This window comes from Apostichopus japonicus, chromosome 14 (genome assembly GCF_037975245.1).
Source record: "Apostichopus japonicus isolate 1M-3 chromosome 14, ASM3797524v1, whole genome shotgun sequence".
Lineage (NCBI taxonomy): Eukaryota > Metazoa > Echinodermata > Holothuroidea > Aspidochirotida > Stichopodidae > Apostichopus > Apostichopus japonicus.
Genome location: NC_092574.1, coordinates 6,352,323 through 6,373,274, shown reverse-complemented (window position 1 = coordinate 6,373,274; position 20,952 = coordinate 6,352,323). Strand labels below are relative to the sequence as shown.

The 20,952-nt window shown below is 38.2% G+C and overlaps 1 protein-coding gene across 1 annotated transcript; it reads left to right on the top strand.

Annotated features, from left to right (window-relative positions):
* Nucleotides 1-1,785: 1,785 nt before the first annotated feature.
* On the top strand, nucleotides 1,786-19,427 carry LOC139979689 (calcium-activated chloride channel regulator 1-like). Its single transcript, XM_071990725.1, has 14 exons — nucleotides 1,786-2,215; nucleotides 5,131-5,443; nucleotides 5,932-6,064; nucleotides 6,335-6,515; nucleotides 6,851-6,983; nucleotides 7,191-7,303; nucleotides 7,817-8,044; nucleotides 8,980-9,163; nucleotides 10,141-10,247; nucleotides 12,310-12,439; nucleotides 13,236-13,354; nucleotides 14,913-15,192; nucleotides 15,778-15,923; nucleotides 16,666-19,427. The coding sequence occupies exons 1-13, from the start codon at nucleotides 2,036-2,038 to the stop codon at nucleotides 15,909-15,911; spliced, it is 2,235 nt and encodes a 744-aa protein (XP_071846826.1). The 5' UTR covers nucleotides 1,786-2,035; the 3' UTR covers nucleotides 15,912-15,923; nucleotides 16,666-19,427.
* Nucleotides 19,428-20,952: the final 1,525 nt, after the last annotated feature.

The following is a 20,952-nucleotide window of genomic DNA, read 5'->3' as shown; positions in this document are numbered from 1 at the left end:
TTTTGTTTTTTAATTAGTACAGTTAGGATGGTCGCACAGACTTGTCATGTTGCTTTTTGGAATCAGCGTGTCAAACTTCATCTGACCGCGAGGTCAAAAGGTCAAAGGTCAAATCTTGAAAAATGTGTTCATTTTAGGAGATACATAACAAAACAAAAAAAGTTTGTGTTGGTATATGATAGAGCCCTTTGTGCTATATATAGGAAACCAACTCCCGCTTCAATCGGACACCCAGTTCTCAAGTTATGAGGGGCCAAAGGTTGGTTTTGATACCTTTCTAGCAATAACATTATGTGTGTACATTGTAGGCCAAACAAATTTAGAACAGAGTGCACCTCATCAAGAGGAACATTTTCATCCAAGGTCATTCAAGGTTGATTATGTGCAAAAAACTGCCAACTTATGCTAATTCTTGCAACAACTTCTAGTCACGTATGGTCTGACATGGCTGGTATATAAGGACAAGTTCTGAATGAAATATGGGCACATTTTCTAAATAATCGTGATGTGATCCTAGGTCACCAAAGGACATTTATGGGTCAAACTGTGTTTTTTTTCTCAATAACTTGTGAAACTACCACTGACAGGGTCGGACATGGTTGATACTTTGGGACTAGTTGTGAATGGGGTAAGGGATCGTTTCCAAACATAACGGTTATATGATCCAAGGTCAACAAAGGTCAATTAGGGGTCAAAACTAGTATTTTTGCAATAACTTGAGAACCAAATGTCCATCAAGGTTAAGATTTTAGGACAGATTGCACATCATCAAGGGAAACATTTTTGATAAAAACCATTAGTACATCCAAGGTCATTCAAGGTTGCTCATGTGTAAAAACTGCCAAATTATGCTACGTTTTGCAACAACTTCTAGTCACAAAATCTGACATGGCTGATATATTGGGACAAGTTGTGAATGAAGTAGGGGCACGTTTTCTCAAATAACCGTGATGTGATCCAAGGTCATCAAAGGTCAATTATGGGTCAAAATGTATTTTTTGGCAATAACTTGTGAAACTACCATTGACAAGGTCCGACATGGTTGATATTTGTGGACTAGTTGTGAATGGGGTAAGGGATCATTTCAAAACATAACAGTCATGTGATCCAAGGTCAACAAAGGTCAATTAGGGGTCAAAAACTAGTATTTTTTGCAATAACCTGAGAACCAAATGTCCAGTCAAGGTTGGGAGTTATGCTATTGTAATACAATAGTCGACCTGCATTTGGGTGACCTTTTACCTCGGGCTGACCTTCAGTGACCTGTATTAGCTTCTTTCAAGTTGATTCTTTGAAGTTTCGTGGGCATATTCCAATCTAAATTGTCCATAAGTGGACTTCTCTGCAACCTTGATGTGCGAAGTTATTAGAGATTTGGTTTGGTTTTGTAATACTTGGTGTGTGGATTCATAACATTGAGTACAAGACCCCTATTGTGTTTGATGGAGGTGTGTATAACCACGTACAGTAGACTGACCTGTGTTAGCATGCCATCATGTTATTGTAACAGCTAGTTCTGGTTATACTACCAAGCAGAAGTCTAGTGCATTGAAGTCATCGAAATCACAATGCATTTTGCACTCTGGTTATTTTTACTAAGTTACGAAATTGCATGTCATGTGAGATCATGTTTCTTCCACAGCAATAACCGACCGTCTCGCAGGGTACAAAAAATGTTCTGCCAAGTGATTGTATTCTGCGAGAGGGAGGACATGAATAAACATTTTGGGGATTGGCAAATCTGATTGGCTTCTTCGCTTTTCTGTAGCAAATCTGCCAAAATCAAGGGAAAACATAATATAGCTTGTGAAAAAGAAAGGTACACTAGGCTTTTCATATATACTAGGGTCTTAACAAGACTACGATCACTTTTGCAACGACAGTCAGTCCATACACCGATGAAGAAGTTCTTGTTGTTTGATGTCGTCAGCAAGTAAACACAATTTCACTCAACTGACAGAGAGCATATTTGGCGTTAGTCGGTTCCAATTGGAAATTGGTTGGCTAAGCACACTTTGCTACCAGTCGTTATAAAATGGCACTGCTTTCTTTATCACTGTGTTTGGTTTCTGTGATCCTTTCTTTAGTCACGTCTCCTGTAACAGGGATGTGCAAGACGTCTGGTGTTAAACTTGAAAACAACGAATACACGGGAATTGTGGTCGCAATCCACGAAGACGAGCCAGAAAACCTGGAACTAATCGACGCTATTAAGGTAAATATTAGTTTTAAGGTCTTCTTGTCCATTTATTATTTATTCTGTTACATATGTGTAGTTGTTTTATTATATGGTTTCCCAGCCAATTTATATTTGACAGTGCCTACAGCCTAATTTATTACATCCTAAAATATATGTTCCACCCAATTCAAAGATTTGATTTGCCCATAAAGGCTTTTTCTCGATCAAGGGAAGCATCGGTATATAAGGATGGCAGGATCTGGACTCCTCTAAACAAATTGTTTGGATGACACAAAGATTTTGGGAAAGCTTTGGCAACTTTTTAAGGTTCTTGAAGGAAGTTATTTGGAAATCAAATGTGTTAAAGTTATACTCGGCTGACACTGTGTATCAATCTATTTAGGCCGTCAAGGCATTTTATACATTACTGGTGCACATGCCCTAGAAAGGAAATTGGTCAGAATTTTGGTAACATTTTATCCCTACACGTTCTACCATATCTTTACAATTACTGCATACAATTATGCAGTCCTTATTTGTAAATTTCTATCCTGAAAATACCAAAGCCTATTGTTTTTGTGAACACCACATCACTTGGGATAAGTATGAGGTAAATATTGGAGAACTGCCGCTGAAATGTTTTTGCCCCCCTTGACTTGACTCTGCCAACAGGTGGCCCTACCACCCCTGTCCCCTCCTCCATATTATTTCAATAAACTTACATTCAAAATGCATGGTTCATGTTCTGATCATCTTGGTGTGTGTGTAAAATTTGGGTAAGATTTCGGAAGAATACGTTCTCCTCCCCCAAAATAATGTCATCACATACAGTATGTATAAAAAGAGACGTGAACAATTTATGAAGTGGGGGTCTGCAGTTTGGTATGATTTTATGTACCTAATGTTATCTTGTAGTCTGCTTATGTTAGTATCACCCCATCGTGGTAGCCCCAGTTGGCCGGTTCATTTCATTTGATGTGATCCCTGAAAGCACAAGTTGACTTTGCATTTTTTGTCAGTCAGCAGTCAGGGGCTCACTACTTTATCTGGTAAAGGCACAAAACAATTTATAAAGAATATTGGTTTTGCTGTAGATTTGGGAGAAATTTGCATTTTGACAGCACCTTTGCTTCCCATATGAGATGGAGGCCTGGGTTATGCAATTTGTCACTGTATCTTTGATAGAGAATTAACCTTTTAATGTTAACATGAAAGCCATTTTCAGTAGACATGAGTGACTTTTTGGTAAAAATAATCATTTTTCTTTTATCTGGTATACTTTGTTTTTGCATATTACTGCATTGTCATGCTAAAACATGATTAGTTTAAGTTATTGGTAGCTTTGTGAACTTTCAATGCATTATTATCTATAGAAATTGATCCAAAGGCCGAGACATTCTTCACTATGACTGTACAATCCTGTAAATTATCTTGCATAGTCTTTCAAAAGTCCTGTACAATCATGTAAATTATCTTGCATAGTCTTTCAAAAGTCCTGTACAATCCTGTAAATTATCTTGCATAGTCTTTCAAAAGTCATGTGCAATCCTGTAAATTATCTTGCATAGTCTTTCAAAAGTCCTGTACAATCCTGTATATTATCTTGCATAAGCCTTTCAAAAGTCCTGTACAATCCTATAAATTATCCTGCATAGTCCTTTAAAAATCCTGCAAATTTTCTTGTAGGAATCCTACATAAATCCTGCAGGATGTGGCCAAATCCTGGCATAATTCCTGCATAAAATCCTGCAGGATTTTGTGCAGGACTTTTTTGTATGGGGGGGGGGGGGGGTTATGCAATTTGTCAATGTATCTTTGATAGAGAATTAACCTTTTAATGTTAACATGAAAGCCATTTTCAGTAGACATGAGAAACTTTTTGGTAAAAATAATCATTTTTCTTTTATCTGGTATACTTTGTTTTTGCATATTACTGCATTGTCATGCTAAAACATGATTAGTTTAAGTTATTGGTAGCTTTGTGAACTTTCAATGCATTATTATCTATAGAAATTGATCCAAAGGCCGAGACATTCTTCACTATGACTGGTCATGGGGAATTATGAGCCTCAAAAATCTGCTCGTTCACTGGATACTCTTTTCACCATACAACGCAACCACAAACTTATAACTTCTTTTACAAATTACACAGAGTACTTACCAATCATATCGTCACACAATGCAATACGAACTTTCTAACACATCATGTAGAAGTAGTAGCCCACAGTGATAACGTTGTTCGTTAATGCTTTTCGTGGCTGAGAAACAAGTTATCTGAATATTTATGAAAAGGTATGAATAATTCATGACTTTCATCTCGCTGTATTTCGAAAACAATATATATATATATATATATATATATATATATATATATATATATATATATATATATATATATATATATATATATATATATATCGCGATCGGGAGGGGTGTGGGACAATTGAGTTAGCTTAGTGTTCCCTTACTCAAAGTGCGTTTCTTTCTCAAAGTTTACGCTATTAATCGATTAGTGGTGAATATGTAATAATTTTATAGTAAATTTGTTCCTGTTGTATATTCGTATAAATCATATTTCGTGCTTGCTCTATAAGTATTAAAAAATTGTTCTGACTGGCTGTAAAATATCCCGACACTCGACGCCCTTAACCTTCATTACCCCATTATTCTTTGCATTGATCATTATCATGGTCAAATATCAACGTGATTGATTGTCGCAAATCAAAGGGTCAATTCCTTTAGGCTTTCCAACTCTATATAGAGAATTGCATAGTCTAATGCGCTATGCGAAAACCTTTGAGTATTTTCATATGTGAAAGTACTCAAAAGTTTTCTGCTGAACGCAAAGTGGCAATATTACTATTATTATCATTTTTTGGTCGAATTAAAATTAAGTTTTACTTTTCATCTAAGATGGATGCAACAGACAGTATATAAACTTTTCTTACCAGGAAATGTTCATTAGCGGATCGGCCTACCTCTACATTGCAACCAAAAAGAGGACATATTTCAAAGAAGTCACGATTCTCATTCCGCTTTCCTGGTCTGACAGCCCATCCTACACCGCCCCGGGGAATGCACGTTTCGAAGGGGCTGACATCCTTGTTGGAGCTCATAATCCCAGATTTTCGCCCGGTGGCGCCGACAACGCATTTCCGTATACAAAGCAATTTGCTGGTTGTGGGGAGCAGTCACTCTACATCCACATAACGTCATCATTCTTATTGAACGCAGATCGTTCTATCCCCTTTGTGGGCGATTACGGTGAGAAGTAGAAATTTGTGTGGAAGTTTGACGGCAAGAAATATTTCCGTGTCTTTTCCGGTCTCAGAATACTTTATGATAAGCTCCTTTAGGCTAAACCAATGATGACGTTCAAACCAATGATGAGTCTTAACTAATGATGACGTCCAAACTAATGTTGACGTCTACATCAATGAAGACGTAAAAAAAAAAACAATGATGACGTCTAACCCAATGATGTATTATCCATTTCTCTGAGGCACAAAATAAAGCGGCAGAGTTTTCGGAAGTGTAGAGAATTATTAATAAGAAAACCCCGTGATAAATTAATACCTAATAAAATCGAATGTTTCAATTAAACTTCCACCGACTCATTGTAAACAGACAGACGCAGTTAAGTTTTAGCCACTTTAACCCCCCCCCCCCCCCAAAAAAAAATGAGAAGCTTATATCTGATCATCACAAAAAAAAACCATTAAACTGAAAACATAACTTTCTTTAATTGATAGGAAGGGTGTTGGTACATGAGTGGGGTCATTACCGATGGGGTCTCTTCAACGAATACCCGGATCATTTAACAGATCAAGATCGAGCAAAGGATGTTTACTATTCAGAAAGAAATCAAATATGGGAACCAGTCTCGTGAGTATCAGGTTATAATTATAGTGTTAATAGTCCATATTTCATAATTTCTATGGAAATTTACCTTTCATGGCATGGTGATGGTCATATCAAATGTGGCATATGTTCCCGCTATTGCTAGTTACTACCATTGTAATGCTCAGATTGTACGTGTGTGGGTGGGTGTGTATGTATATAGAGAGAGGGGTGGACGGAGAGAGAGAGATACATACCTAAGTGATATAATTGATCATATACGTTACCTAATATAGTATATAATATTATGTGTAGGTGCACAAGTGATTGGCTTTACATGCCTCTGAAGTATACAGGCAGACCAGATGCACCTTATAGACGTTGTCTTGGAGATCAGACAAATGGCTACGAGAATGGGTGTATAATGATACCAAGACGCATCCAACCTTCGTACATCACTGGATCAATTATGCATTCTCACTTGAGCTTTGACCAGGTAAACTGACACTAAGTTCGTTAAATCTATTAGTTTAAGTAAAATTAAAGTTTCTTACGTTTGTGCATGGACGGTGTCTTTCCCTCACTTCTTCCTCTGTTCATTGTCTATCAGAATATCATTTTCTATCAGTATATATATGTCAAAATTTAGGACTAACTGTTTTAGAGAACTTAAACTTCAAGCTTTCGTTCCTGTCTTCACGTAAATCGGGCAACAGCAAGTTTATCAAATTGCGTTTTGTTTTTGCAATTTGTGGGTTATTTACAGCCCCCCCCCCTCAAAAAAAATATGTAAATATGCTATGAACTATACTTTATTTCAATCTTATGCAGATCGTGAATTTCTGTGATAACAACCCGGATGATCCTGGTACTCTCCATAACAGTGAAGCGCCAACCAAACAAAATGAAAGGTGCGACGGCAGAAGCTGTTGGGAGGTGATGCGAGAGCATCCAGATTTTAATGGTGCGTCATCTTTTTGTAAGGAATTTATGTTATGCTGACGATCTGGAAACAGGAACAATCCATAAAATGTCATTGTTATGCATTCTACAATTGTGACTGCCCTTCCTCCCCAGATTTGAACTGACGGTCATACTTGCGTTGTTGAAATGGTGTGTGATATGATATTAGAAGTATGCCACCGGTAAACCGTATTTGTTTCCTTTGAAGGTTACACGAATAATCCACCGAGAGAGGTGCATGACGTCACACCGACATTCTTCGTGGTGAGATCCAAGATTACGCGAATCGTTTTGGTCATGGACACCTCAGGCAGTATGAGGGTAAGTGGAAGTAATTCTTGCGTACTAATTGACTTACACCATAGATCCCCTACACCTCCCCCTCCGTCCCGTCCTCATCCCCTCCCACCCCTTTCCTAGATATAATATAAAAAGTTCACCCTTTGTGAAGCAACTGTTTATCGCGCTCTCTAAGTAACAACACCTGGAATAGGAAGACCCTTATTTTGTAAGAGAAGGTAAAAACCCTTTCGACCTACCCAGCTCTTCTTGCGAGGGAATAGTTTGGGACAACACAAATAACTGATACAGTAACACAGTTCAAGGAAAATGTTTAACACGACTGGAATCAATATACAGAAGGAATAAAAAACGATTGTTGACTACAAAGTACATGAGGTTGGGATTAGCACTTTCTGCATGGGCGTTGTCCCAGACCAAGGCAGGCTAGAAGTGTTGTAGCATACGGGTGCCCAAGGTGGCCCTCCTCAATCAAAAAAGAAATAGTTTTAAGTAAAATATTCCCAAAACGTATATTTTTTTATATATGTATAGACAAATGACAGGTACTTGAAATGTGCCGATGCTGTTAGGACCTATATCTCTACAATGGCCGCTCCAGGGACCTCCATCGGCATTGTGGACTTTGATAGCGATGCGACAATCGTCAGCTACTTACAGGAAATGACGTCAGACACTGTCAGGAGAACTCTTGCCAACCTTGTCCCTGAGGATGCTAACGGTGGAACATGTATTGTTTGCGGTATGGAAGCAGCATTAAATGTAAGTATCAATACGTGAGGAATTTGTCATCCACTTTATAATGATTGACGTCACTATATGATCATCGTTCATTGCGTTCGATCAAACCCAATCACAATACATCTGTCATTGTTTACGTGGAAGTGTACAGCTTGATCGGAGGCTGCTCAGTCCCGTGCGATAGAGACGTACAAATGGTTAACCATTGAATTGCGCAATATTTCATCTTACCCATGTCAATATACTGGGAATATTCCCCTATACGTATTTTTCGATTGGTTCCTGTTTATTCCCCTGCAATAGTCCATAAATACCGTTACGGACGTTATCTTAGTTATTGTAATATTTCTTGGGGAATACTTGATATTAATTTGTGGCATATATCACGGAAGTCCTAAATCCGATAGTGCTATGTACAGAGCTCGGTGTACGTGCGTGAAAAATGCGTAGTGAAAACTCACCATAGGTATACCATATAGATGAAGTTCATATTCCGTCTTCTCCCATTGGGTCAGAATCCTGAACGTGTGAGTGATATCCCTCACACTGTTATAGGTATACTTGTATGTCCTGTCTTAGGATACTACAGAAAAGACTCTATCAGATAACAAAGTCACCTTGAAACAGCATAGTCAAACAGACTTATCAAAATTTCGTTCCCAACGAAAACAATGATCTTCCTTTCCAATCCTAAAAGTTGAAAATTATTACAAGGGAAGCATAACTATCGTTTCAGGTTTAGCGTGGTTGGCTTTACATATTGAAAATATCACAGTATCACGGGCGGAACTCGAAAAACCAAACATCTACCCGCCTAGAATAATGTCATCATCTCATTTCCCTAGATGCCCGACTCCCTTCCAATCCCCTTCCAACCCCACCCCACCAACATAGAGAATAACCGCTGTAGTTTTCGTGCACTTCCCTGTGATATGATTCGTTCTGATCTGTCTCAGATGCTGAGGGCATTCGGATATCCGGGAGGTAGTAAGATATTACTTATGACTGACGGTGAGGACGGGAACCGTGCTCGCACGATGTCTATGCTGGATGAATATATCAGAAATAAGGTTACCATTGATGCTGTAGCAATCACTAATTCAGCTTCACAAAACCTTGTAGAGTTGACCGCAATGACCGGTAAGCAAAAATATCAAATGGTAAGTTTTCATTTTTTGTACCATTGGTCAGTTTCAAATGCTATAGAAAATAAACAAGGAAAACTTAGGTCAAAGGTTGTAGTCAATATCAACTAAAAATATATTTATAGATTATAGTTTCAATAATGACGATCATGTGAAGATAAAAGAACAATTAACTGCTACCTGCCTATCCAGTTACAGTTTGCTAACATTTAAGTACTAAACAGTGAGTTAATAAGACAGTTAGTATAACTTTTCTTGCAGTATACGCTTTTCCGCACTATCTTGGGAGAAAATGAAAGTCAAAAGTTGTGAAGTTAAATATTGACTATTTTTCTTGGTAATGACAATTTCTTCTTGTCTTGAGAACTTCTTGATAAAGCCTGGACACGAATTGAAGACAGTCGTGGAACTGGAACTCCGTCCCCAGGACAGTACCCGGACCAAAAAACAAACAAACAATACTGGCAAATGTTGTCAGTCTAATATAAGCAAACAAGGCAATGCCTTCAATATGGATTAAAGAAGCGTCCTTCACATCACCAAAACATGGAGTTATTGAAAATTGTCTTATATGATGGATAATTAGAAGGGAACATCTATAAAGAAAAATAGAAAAAAAAAAGATAAACCCTTGTCTTTCGTAGAAAAGAAGTCAACTCAATTATACTAGGTTTTATGTATCTCACATGAGGTTTCCCTTAGTAAATTCTTGGATGATTTTGTTATTGTAGAGGTCAAAGGTCACTTGAGGCCATAGAGGCCAAAATCTGATACCAAGCTAAAGCAAGATAATTCCAAAGTTAAGCTTTGATGAACCTTATACTTGGTATATGAATTCATTTCTAGTGAGGAGAAAAAACCTATTGTTTTTGTGGAAGTTACAGGTCACTTGAGGTCAAGGGCTGAGGACCCACAAAAAGGCAAAGTATCAAAGTCAGCGTTATTGAGATCAGTATATCACTTGTCTTTTAGGTGGCCGATTATATTTACAAACAGATAGCCCTGCCTCTACCGGTTTACGGGACGCTCTCAATGCCAACTCAGGAGCAGCAATTAGTGATTTCGGAACACGCGTACAGGTAAGTTCGTTTACAGTGTAATTGATAAGTTAGACGGTTTTACGGGACTTTCATATTCTCCAATACTTTAAGATTGTCATGGAGTTTATTGGTGTGATTGGAAAGGATTTCCTGGAACGAGGTATCAAAATTTATACAGTTCTTACTCGTTCCATCTGTGCATAAGATTAGTGTACCTATCCGACTTTCTGCTTAATCATCTCCCCTGGATAATCGAACTTATATAGTATCTATGGTGAAATAGATAATCTATTGATTGTATCAGGATGGGAAGGGGGAGGGGTACAGGGCTGCGAATTTTGTTGCCAAAACAGGTTTGTAATTATGTGTAAATAGTCGCTCATGATTGGTCGGAGGAGTTACGTCATCACCATTGAACCTTCACTTCGAAGTTACAAAATGTTTAGTACTTTATGTACGTTGTTTATTAAATAGTTCCCGGTATACCTTGATTATTCGCGTACCATTTTCCAAATTTTAGACAGGAAAATCTAGACTAACTAGAGTCCTAAAGTAGTCGCGCAACTCACACACGTGTTGTACCGATTCAAACTATTGTCATGTATTGTTGTGTATAGTCATTCAAGACTACGGAAGCGTAGAAGGGACATTGCATTGACGCGTTACCAACTTGACAAAACGACAATTATCTGTAAATTGACGAGTTGACGAGATGGTAACGTGACAAAAATCAGAAAATTGACGTTTTAACGAGATAACGGATCTCGTCAATGCAGCAATGTTCTGCAAATTGACGAGTTGCACACTTACTACCATCTCGACAAGTTGACAAAATTCAGAAAATTGACGTTTTGACGAGATAACGGATCTCGTCAATGCAACAATTTTCTGCAAATTGACGAGTTGCACACTTACTACCATCTCGACAAAACGACAAAATTCAGAAAATTGACGTTTTGACGAGATAACGGATCTCGTCAATGCAACAAGTTTCTGCAAATTGACGAGTTGCACACTTACTACCATCTCGACAAAACGACAAAATTCAGAAAATTGACGTTTTGACGAGATAACGGATCTCGTCAATGCAACAATTTTCTGCAAATTGACGAGTTGCACACTTACTACCATCTCGACAAGTTGACAAAATTCAGAAAATTGACGTTTTGACGAGATAACGGATCTCGTCAATGCAACAATTTTCTGCAAATTGACGAGTTGCACACTTACTACCATCTCGACAGAACGACACAATTCAGAAAATTGATGTTTTGACGAGATAACGGATCTCGTCAATGCATCAATTTTCTGAATTTTGTCATCTTGTCGAGATGGTATACGTAGCAAGTGTGCAACTCGTCAATTTGCAGAAAATTGTCGTTTTGTCAAGTTGGTAACTCGTCAATGCAATGTCCCTTCTACGCTTCCGTACAAGACTCGTGAACTCGCGTCATGAAGTTGTGTTTAGTGTACATATTCCACGAAACGAATTCATATTTCAATAGAACGGCTCACGAATCTAGAAAAACGTAAACACGAACTCAATGGAATGTAGCGTATGTATCATAAGTTAGGTCAACACGTGATCCAAGCACTAGAAGTACATTTAGGACGTTTGGAAGGAAACCCCGTAACTAGACTTAACTTAATTAGTGTCACAGGTCAATCAATAACAAAAATTAATCAGTTCGGCTTAAGCACCATGTTTCAGTGACTAATAAACTCATCCATGTTGACATGTTTACGACCTATCGACCTTATCATTCTTCTGATTCTGTGTATGTCTTCCAACTTCAAAGAGATGGTCATTATTGATGCTGACGTCAAGAGCAATCTAATTGGCTGAAAAAACTCCGTAATTGCAAACCTGTTTGGGGAAAAATAAATCACTACTGGGATAGCTATAAAAGCCGCTTAGATCTGTTGGGTCACTGGAATTAAACTTTTATCACTAATTACAATACAAGTTACAGGAAGTGTCTTTCGTCCCTTCAGTCCATTCTCCTGCCCCACCCCCAATCCCCCTCCCACCTCTCTTAGCTACACCATGACCCGCTACAAGACAGTAGGAGTCTCTCATTCTCTGTTTGTTCTTTTGAAGCTTCAATTAGCTGTTATAATCTTTGACGTTGGTGATAGACTTATGCAGGGAAGTGTTGTCATCGATGAAAACGTTGGGAGATTAACAACATTTGAATTCACCTACTTTCACTCAAATCCATCCGGAGGAGGTAAAAGCAAATGAGATATTTGTTGAAGATTTGAAATAAAAAATATTAGCAAATTTTATACTGAGCCCTTTGACGTTCAAATATGATCATTGTTTATATACAAGGAACGACTGATGATCGCTAGTGTGAATGGCGAAAGGCGCTCTTATAGCTATGCGATATTAAATACATGTATCGATCCACTACGTGTTTGTGTGGTTTGTGTGTGTGTGAGGGTGACTGTATTTGTGTGTCCATACGACGTGCTTTTGATCACAAGGGTCCTATACATATGTCAGTTGTAAATGTTTAATTTCCAGATTTTAGTTATCACTTGGCCGAAAATGTTCAGTCATAGTTGAATAAACATGTAAGGGAGAAATGAAGTCAAATGTCATCTGAGGTCAATAAGGTCACTGACAATTCAAAGATGAAGGCTTTTTATCTATATCTTTCCATCCAAAGTTTAATTTGATTGATCATTCCAAAAACTGTTGACGAGACTTTATTAGCACTCTGGAACATACACGTAATTTGAAAGTGGTGTAAAAAGGGCTCTGTGACCTTATTATGACAGTAAAAAGTAAGGTAAATACACTTTCACGATGAAACCTAACACGTTTGATTCGCATTAATCCTTCACAATAAAGAAGTTTCTTTTGATAGTTGCGAGCATATAGGTGTGGATAATTCGGTGGAACTGTTGTTTTGAGGAAGAGTTCGAATGTTAAATCTTGTAATTAGCGGTAGATTTCTTTCATTGATCAACATTGACTTACGGCGGTCGTAATTTTCTCCTGCTTTGTTGTTGTTGCAGCTGCAGTATATATTACAGTAAGTTCACCTAGTGGACAGACCTTTAACCGGTTTTCGGTATTTTACGAGGAGAATTTAGCGTTCAAGAAAGTCACAATAAGAATACCCGACATCGCCGAGGTAAGTCCGCTGAAGACTAGTGATCAAGGAATGTATTGTGATACCGTTGTTCATCATATTTGTCGCCCTCTATTTTTGTAGGCTACATGTCTTTGTTTATAGCCAAGCGTGCTTTCCATGTGAACAGTGACGTAAGAATTACAGGTCATGTGACGTCTGCTCATCAGCTCAACTGAATCAGATCCCGGGACTTGCGAGTCAGTATTCGCTCCCGTTCTTAATCGTTTTGTTCGGTAGTAGCCCAAGCACCCACCATTGTGACAATATTTGTGTAACTGTATTTGTCTTTTTTACACGTATCATGTTATAGGACCTAGCTTCGGTATTTGAGACCTTGATCGTAAGTACTTGTAACCATTGTGGTTTAAGTGCTTGTTTCTCTATTTATTATTGAGGGCTTTATGCCGAAGCATTGTCTGTACCGTGACTGATTCAGTCCTCGGAAGAGAATAATTGGGCGCCCCCGGAATCTTATACCGATTAAGCGTTACAGAATGTTTTACAAAATGAAGGATATCTACAAATTTTTGCGAGTAACAGTCTAAAATTATCTTCCGGAATTTATGAAAGTGAAAACAATATTGAACTTTATGTCCTAATGACATCGCTTCTATATTATTTTATTACTTTATATTTATATATTTCTTGCTTCTGTTGATTTATACAAATGTCATCGTTATGTACTCTTACATAGTACGTAAGGTTGAATACACCATCTCTGTTGATTCGGTACAATAATCAACCATTAATCATGCATGTGATATACATTGTTTCGACGGTATAAACTATCATTATTCTTACATCTGATATCAATTGTTTTGATGCAGCAGCCCTTCATATTTTATACATTTCGTATCTATTGTTTTAATACAATAACCTGTCATTGTCCTTAGAACTGTTCTTACAAGTGAAATCTAGCCTATACTGCATCCATATAATGTTGTGACCATTTACATATTTTGTTTTAATGCAATAAACTGCAAATGTCCTTAGAACTGTTCTTACAAGTGAGTTCTAGCCTACACTGCGTCAATATGATGTGAGACCTATAACATTTGTTTTAATACAATAAACAGCCATTGTCCTTAGAACTGTTCTTACAAGTGAGATTAAGCATATACTGCGCCCATGTAATGTCGAGACCTATTGCATCGATTGCTTTAATACAATAAGCTGTCAATGTCCTTATAACTGTTCTTACAAGTGTGATCTAGCCTATACTGCGCCCATATCATGTTGTGACCTATTAGATATATTGTTTTAACACAATAAGCTGTCATTGTCCATAGAACTGTTCTTACAAGTGAGATCTATAGCCTATACTGCGTCCATATAATGTTGTGACCAATTGCACCTATTGTTTTGACACAATACCCTACCACTGTACTTACAACTTGGAAATATTGTTTTGATGCAATAACCTGTTATTATTCTTACATGTTGTGTTTTCATTGTATTGATAACATTTGTTCCTAGTTACAAGTGTGATTGTTCTAAAACAATAACCTATCATTGTTATATATGTACAATCTATTGTTTCCATACATTTTTTTCACAGCCAGGTGAATGGAGGTATATCATGTATAACCAAGATACCACTGTAGCCCATGACGTCATTGTTTCTGTTGCCTCATATTCATCTCAAGAAGGAGTTGATCCGATTACAGTATCGTCGTTTTTATGCGGTTCACCGATCGGAGTCGTTAACAATGTACCGATGGTTGTCTACGCTGAAGTAAGACAACGGTTTAGTTCGGTAGTAGGTGCAACGGTTATTGCCACGGTAGAAACACCGTCTGGAGCGCCGGTCCAACTACAACTTTACGACAACGGAGCTGGTATGTATAGCCCTTGTGGTTGTTATGACAACAGGGCTCGTAAATGCACACCCGATGTGAATGGCATGAAAACAGGGGACGTATGCACTTTCGTATGGTTGATATGTCAACTGGGATGATACGTGTATGCCGTATGGTGTGTTGGCCAATCAGGATCGTATGTACACCCCGTGTGGTCAGTATGACCATGGAGCTATAAACAGAGTTGGTTGGCATGAATATCATGTATCGCTGGTGCGTGTAACAACGAGGCTGGTATGTGTATATATTCCAACTTATTGATGTGGTATGCTGACTGATGTACGACAACCGAATGTATATATACGCAATACGTTTGAGTTCTTTTTTCTTAACTTTGCATACTACATTTATGTTACCAGTAAATAATACGTAACCCACGCCCCAACCACCCCTCCCCAAGTAAATCTTGTAACACTCGTTAATTATTTGCACGACAATATATTTGTCAACCTTGTATTATTCCTTTCAGTCTCTCGTTTTTGTTTATTTGTTCTGGTGGGGGAGGGAAACGGGTCAGGGTAACAAGCTCCATCGATGTGTTGTTATTTTGTTTTCTATATATAGGTGCCGATTTAACAAAGGACGACGGTATATACTCACGGTATTTCTCAGGGTTTTACGATGTCGGGATTTATTATTTTAACATAGGCCTACGTGTTGAATCGTCAGTGCGTGTACCGATGTGGCATGGATATTAACCGACTCTTTTGGTATGTATATACAACATACGCTATTCTATTCTAAGTTGGGGGAGTGACCTAATGACAAATCAAATCAAAGAAGGACCGATTGGTATTATTTTATGAAGATCCTCTAAAAGATCTTAATTGTCATTTGGGATCATTGACCGGAAAATACAAATTAGATCTATTGTTGTCTGATTAGTGAGTATAGGGAAAGAGGAATTCTGTCCTGTTCATCCTTTTGCCCTTCTGATTACGCGCAGCGGATGTGTGTAAAGTGTCATAACCATGGCGAGATTGCGGTGAGAGGGTGGGGGTGGGGGATAGTGACATTCTTGTGTTGAAGGTTAGTCATACCATGAACGGGTCTATCGAAAAAACGTACCAAACAATCCAGTGTAGTTGTAATGTTGTTACCGCCATTTATCTTATCGTTCGATCTGAATGAAGGAGAATGCAGAAAGTTTCAACTACCTTTTCCCACCCCCAACCCACCCACATAACTCCGACCCTATTCGTTTCATCTATATAAGCTACCAGTCACCAAGATCTGTATCAACCAAGGAGTCAAATAGTCAACGTGGTTGTTTACCAACAATCAGTGACATTACACTGTCTCCTTTACAGTGGCGTCAAATGTTCAAAATGGCGTTTTTCCTGGTAGGCCTACAAACACAACATAGGCCTTTACCACACTGGTTTCTGTAGAACAATCACCATATACATACACGTACTAGTAGACAAGTTTGTTTCAATTTACTTCCCCCAGCTCATTATTACGTAATAAGATGGGTAAACTCTTCAAATCTGCGAAACCGATGTTTTACATGGAAATCTGCATGTCTTCTCCTGCACCTTACGGAGACGAAGAAATTATGATAATTCAGGTAGCGACTATCCCGCAACACTTAGAAACGTACTCGGTGGTGTTAAGTCTATATGCTGTCGATAAATCGGGTAACGAGGGAGACATGTCAAATGCTGCCAACAACCCCGGAACCGGTTCAAACTACTGTACGTACTGATGCGGTATTCACCACACGAGAACCAACAACGGAGACTGAAGACCAAAACTGTCAATATTGGTATCATCCGATCCTTGGGGTCTTCTTATCAGGTTATTGCGAAGATTAATAAATAATATCTGAACTGAAAAGAACATTTTATATTCTATTCCGGACTCTCGCTGAACGATTAAAATTGCGGTGGGGGGTATTTGCTATGGGAATAACTGTAGTGTCAGCAGGCTATTATTGTGTTACGGTGCGCTCATAGCGTATCTTTGTAAGACGGCGATTTTAATGTCGAAATATGTGGGGACTGGAGCTAACAGTGGGGTGGGGGGGGGTGATCTTGTTCTAAATCAGGTACTGTTTTGTGTAGATAATGTTTACTGATAAACTGTTTAAGAATAAAATCGTCCAAAGTACAACTTGGCGTGATTTCTGAGTAGCTACGTTACAGACAGCCTGATCTAATCAAGCGCGAATTTGCACATCCGCCGTTCTCTCTATGGCTGCCCAAATCTAACCCAGTTGCAACAACACCCGTGCATGTACCACAGTGTATCCCTATTTGCATACTCATTGTAGCTACGCAAATCCGAGCTTCACAAGAAGTGATTTGCATAATTATGCAAATTTATCATGTTGTTACTTGGTATGCAAGCCTTCCGTACAGTGGAACTGCTTAATATGTGGTGTTTTAAAGTACGGTTTATGTTACATTGTGACGGTCTGCGTGGCTGAGAAAAGAATAAAATAAATGGCTACTCTAGCTATATATGCCTTAACAATTGCTGTCGAATTTTCGCTATTTTACCACGTTAATCGTTTCTATTGTACTTTTCTCAGTATAAACTAGTAAATATTCAGTATATAACTTAAAACTAGCCACAGATATTCAGGAGGTTGCAGCATATGGGATGATGAAATTACTCCGAGCAGCGAGTTGCTATGGAACAACTCCCTGCTCCGAGCCAGTAGTTCTGTGAAGGTAAGGAAAGGGGATTAAAACTAAGAAAATACGACCATGTCCTATCTGTCAAACAATTTTAACTTGTTTGGTGAAAATAATATTGACGTTTTATTAACTATGATATCATTCTGTGTATTGCTTAATTTCGGACAAATCATAAATTTGCATTCAATTTTATTTGTGCCATTTTCGAGATGTTGTTTATTGGCACAGTCTTGTTAAGCTGAAGTATACATCTGTCATGTGATATTTGATCAAATTGTAATAAACACCAGAATAGACCTCGATGGGATGGATGAAGTTATCCAATGATCACCCATTTACTTCGTTGTGCGAACGAACCATATAATTATCCTAGAATTGGTAACTGTACACAAATCAATAAGACTTTAATAACTTTTAAAATCTCTTATTCAGTTGAGAACTCGAAGCCATGTTTAAGCGGACGTTGTTTAAACAACGTCAACAACAATTTAACTTGGAAATTTTAAAAGTACGCTAGCCTAATTGTTGTGCATAATCATATATGATAATTAACAACACGATATTAAGAAACTTTATCCCAGACCCGTAAATAAATTGTGATACGTAAAACCAGTGAATTCTCATATTCTCTCCAAAAATTAACATTCAGGTCAACTTTTACCGTGTCGTTAGGCATACGACTTTTTACTGAGCTGTGTGGTAGCGTCAATTCTGTATTTTGAGCCAGTTAACCCTATCGGTGTATGTATGTATTTATCCTTAGCTGTATATACCCTGTGGCAAACTACTGTTAATCCTGAAATGCGTAACCACCTCCCATTACACCTGACTGCGGTCACCTTGGCAACTACGATGTCATATATCAAGCTGGGCGTCCCATGCAGTATAAGGATCATCACAATTGACGTAGGAAACGTGCGTGTTGCCGTACATTGTAGTTTGTAGGCAAACACGTGATCAAGCAGTAAAAGCTTTGACTATATATACTTCCACTTTGTAATACGTGGTGTTCAAAAAGACGGTTGTTACACAATTGAACTTGTCTAACAAGGACAAGATTTAATTCATGCGAAGGCAATTATTCCATACGTGAGACATTAGTAATGGAAGGAGTAACCAAACATGATTTCCCTGGAATGAAACTCCACCATCGGGAAGGAATTAAACGGTGTCAGAAGTCTTATAGATCCGCAGTTGTTATTGTTATGGGATTTGCCTGTTTTTGTTACATGTTATTGTTGGTATGCTCACTCTATCTCTCTGTTTGGAATACATCGTGCGACTGTCTAGTGGAAGATAGTCTCGTCTTGAGAGACGAACAACAGGTTCGTTATCGCATCTGGTTAATGGCTGCACTTTGTAGACGGTATATCCAGCGAGTCCATATATAGCAACTCCCTGGTATAACCACATAAATATACAGTTTTCATTCCGTAGGTTTCATGCCCGATATGGGAGGTCCGTTTTGGCGTTCATTATTCTCATAACAAGCCAAGTGTTGTAACGTGATCATAACAGTACATCAACCTTGAGATTATGAGATTAATGTTCAGCTTTGTCAATCTCGTCTATCACTCACTCATCTACTTATTTCCCCCTTCATCCCCCTTTTCCAGTTTCACCTATCTCCTTCTAATCTCCTCGTCAGTCTCTCCTCATCCCCACCCCTCCCCATTCAACTCATGCATGCCGGTCGCACCGGCCTACTAGGAGGACTAATGACGCAGTTTATTGATGTATTACTGGATTTACCTAGCCTTTATTTCTATGACGTGATAACAGATGAGTGTTTCATCATACGAGGTTATTTTCCCTTGCTTTTCACTATACTAAATGGTTGGACTTCCACGTCTTGAAAGAACCACTGGGTGGACCCACTATGTGTTCATTTCCTAATCATATAGACATAAACCATAGATATGTATACGGAATACTAAACTTGTAGCGCTGGTGCTTGCTTGCAAAGACGAAGTGTTGTTTACAAAACTTCCCTTCATTTCATTAAGGGCTGGACCAGGTGAACTCCGATTTCAAGTTTGCTGAGCTAGGTTGTCAAACGGTATCGGTCTGTTGATCGTTACATTAACAGTCGAGTATATATAAATATATATATATATATATATATATATATATATATATATATATATATATATATATATATATATATATATATAATCACACACTAGGCTGTAGCGTATAGCCAGGATGAAAACTTACTTCAATCAAGTCCATGGAAACTCGTTGAGACATGACACACGTTATGCACATTTGCAGCTGATAACCTAAATGGAAACTGTTCTTGTATTCAGCATACAGATTGATCACTACCGAAGACAACAGTTGTTTAAGTATTCGCCATATGGGGACCGTGATTATTATACGTGCTTATATAGCGTGACCTTCTATGAACAAAGGTTAGGCACTTGGGCAGCTACATGGTGCTACGTAATTACACATTGGAAAAATTATGTTTCTTTGCAGTATGAAATTTAAACTTTTCCATCAAAGGTAAGTGTCAAACAAAGTAAAACATGTCGCAGAATCATAAATAAGCAGCTAAGCCTATTGTAGTGTCTGAAACAATTATAAATAGAACATCTGCAAAATTACCTATGAAGATAGTAGCTTATATCTTCTGTTACATTATGGATCCTGTATTACTAGGCATGTACTATACAGAAGCTAGGTGTGCGCGAGTCCTAGGCCTATACATAAACTCACTGCTAATTTGCCAACTGCTACTCAGTCGATCAGCGCGACTTTGGTACATTTTCCCAATTATTTACTTTGTCTTTTAGCTGCAGATTGTTCACGACAAATATCGATAATATTCCACAACACTGCCTAACTCAAAGCGACCTTTTACGCAATGAAAATCTAAGGTTGCAAGAGCATCTATCTTCCACTCGCAACTGATGTTGACTAAAAACCTTTGCAAAACCCTAGCAGCAAACGTGTCTCAACTCTCAAAACTCCTTAAATTGATGCATTTGCTGTTTGTTGGTAAATGCTCCATGTAGTTTGTGAACAATCTCCGCACATGAGAACTTCCCGAGATTGGTCATTGATAAAAATCTAACACAGGCGCCTAGCT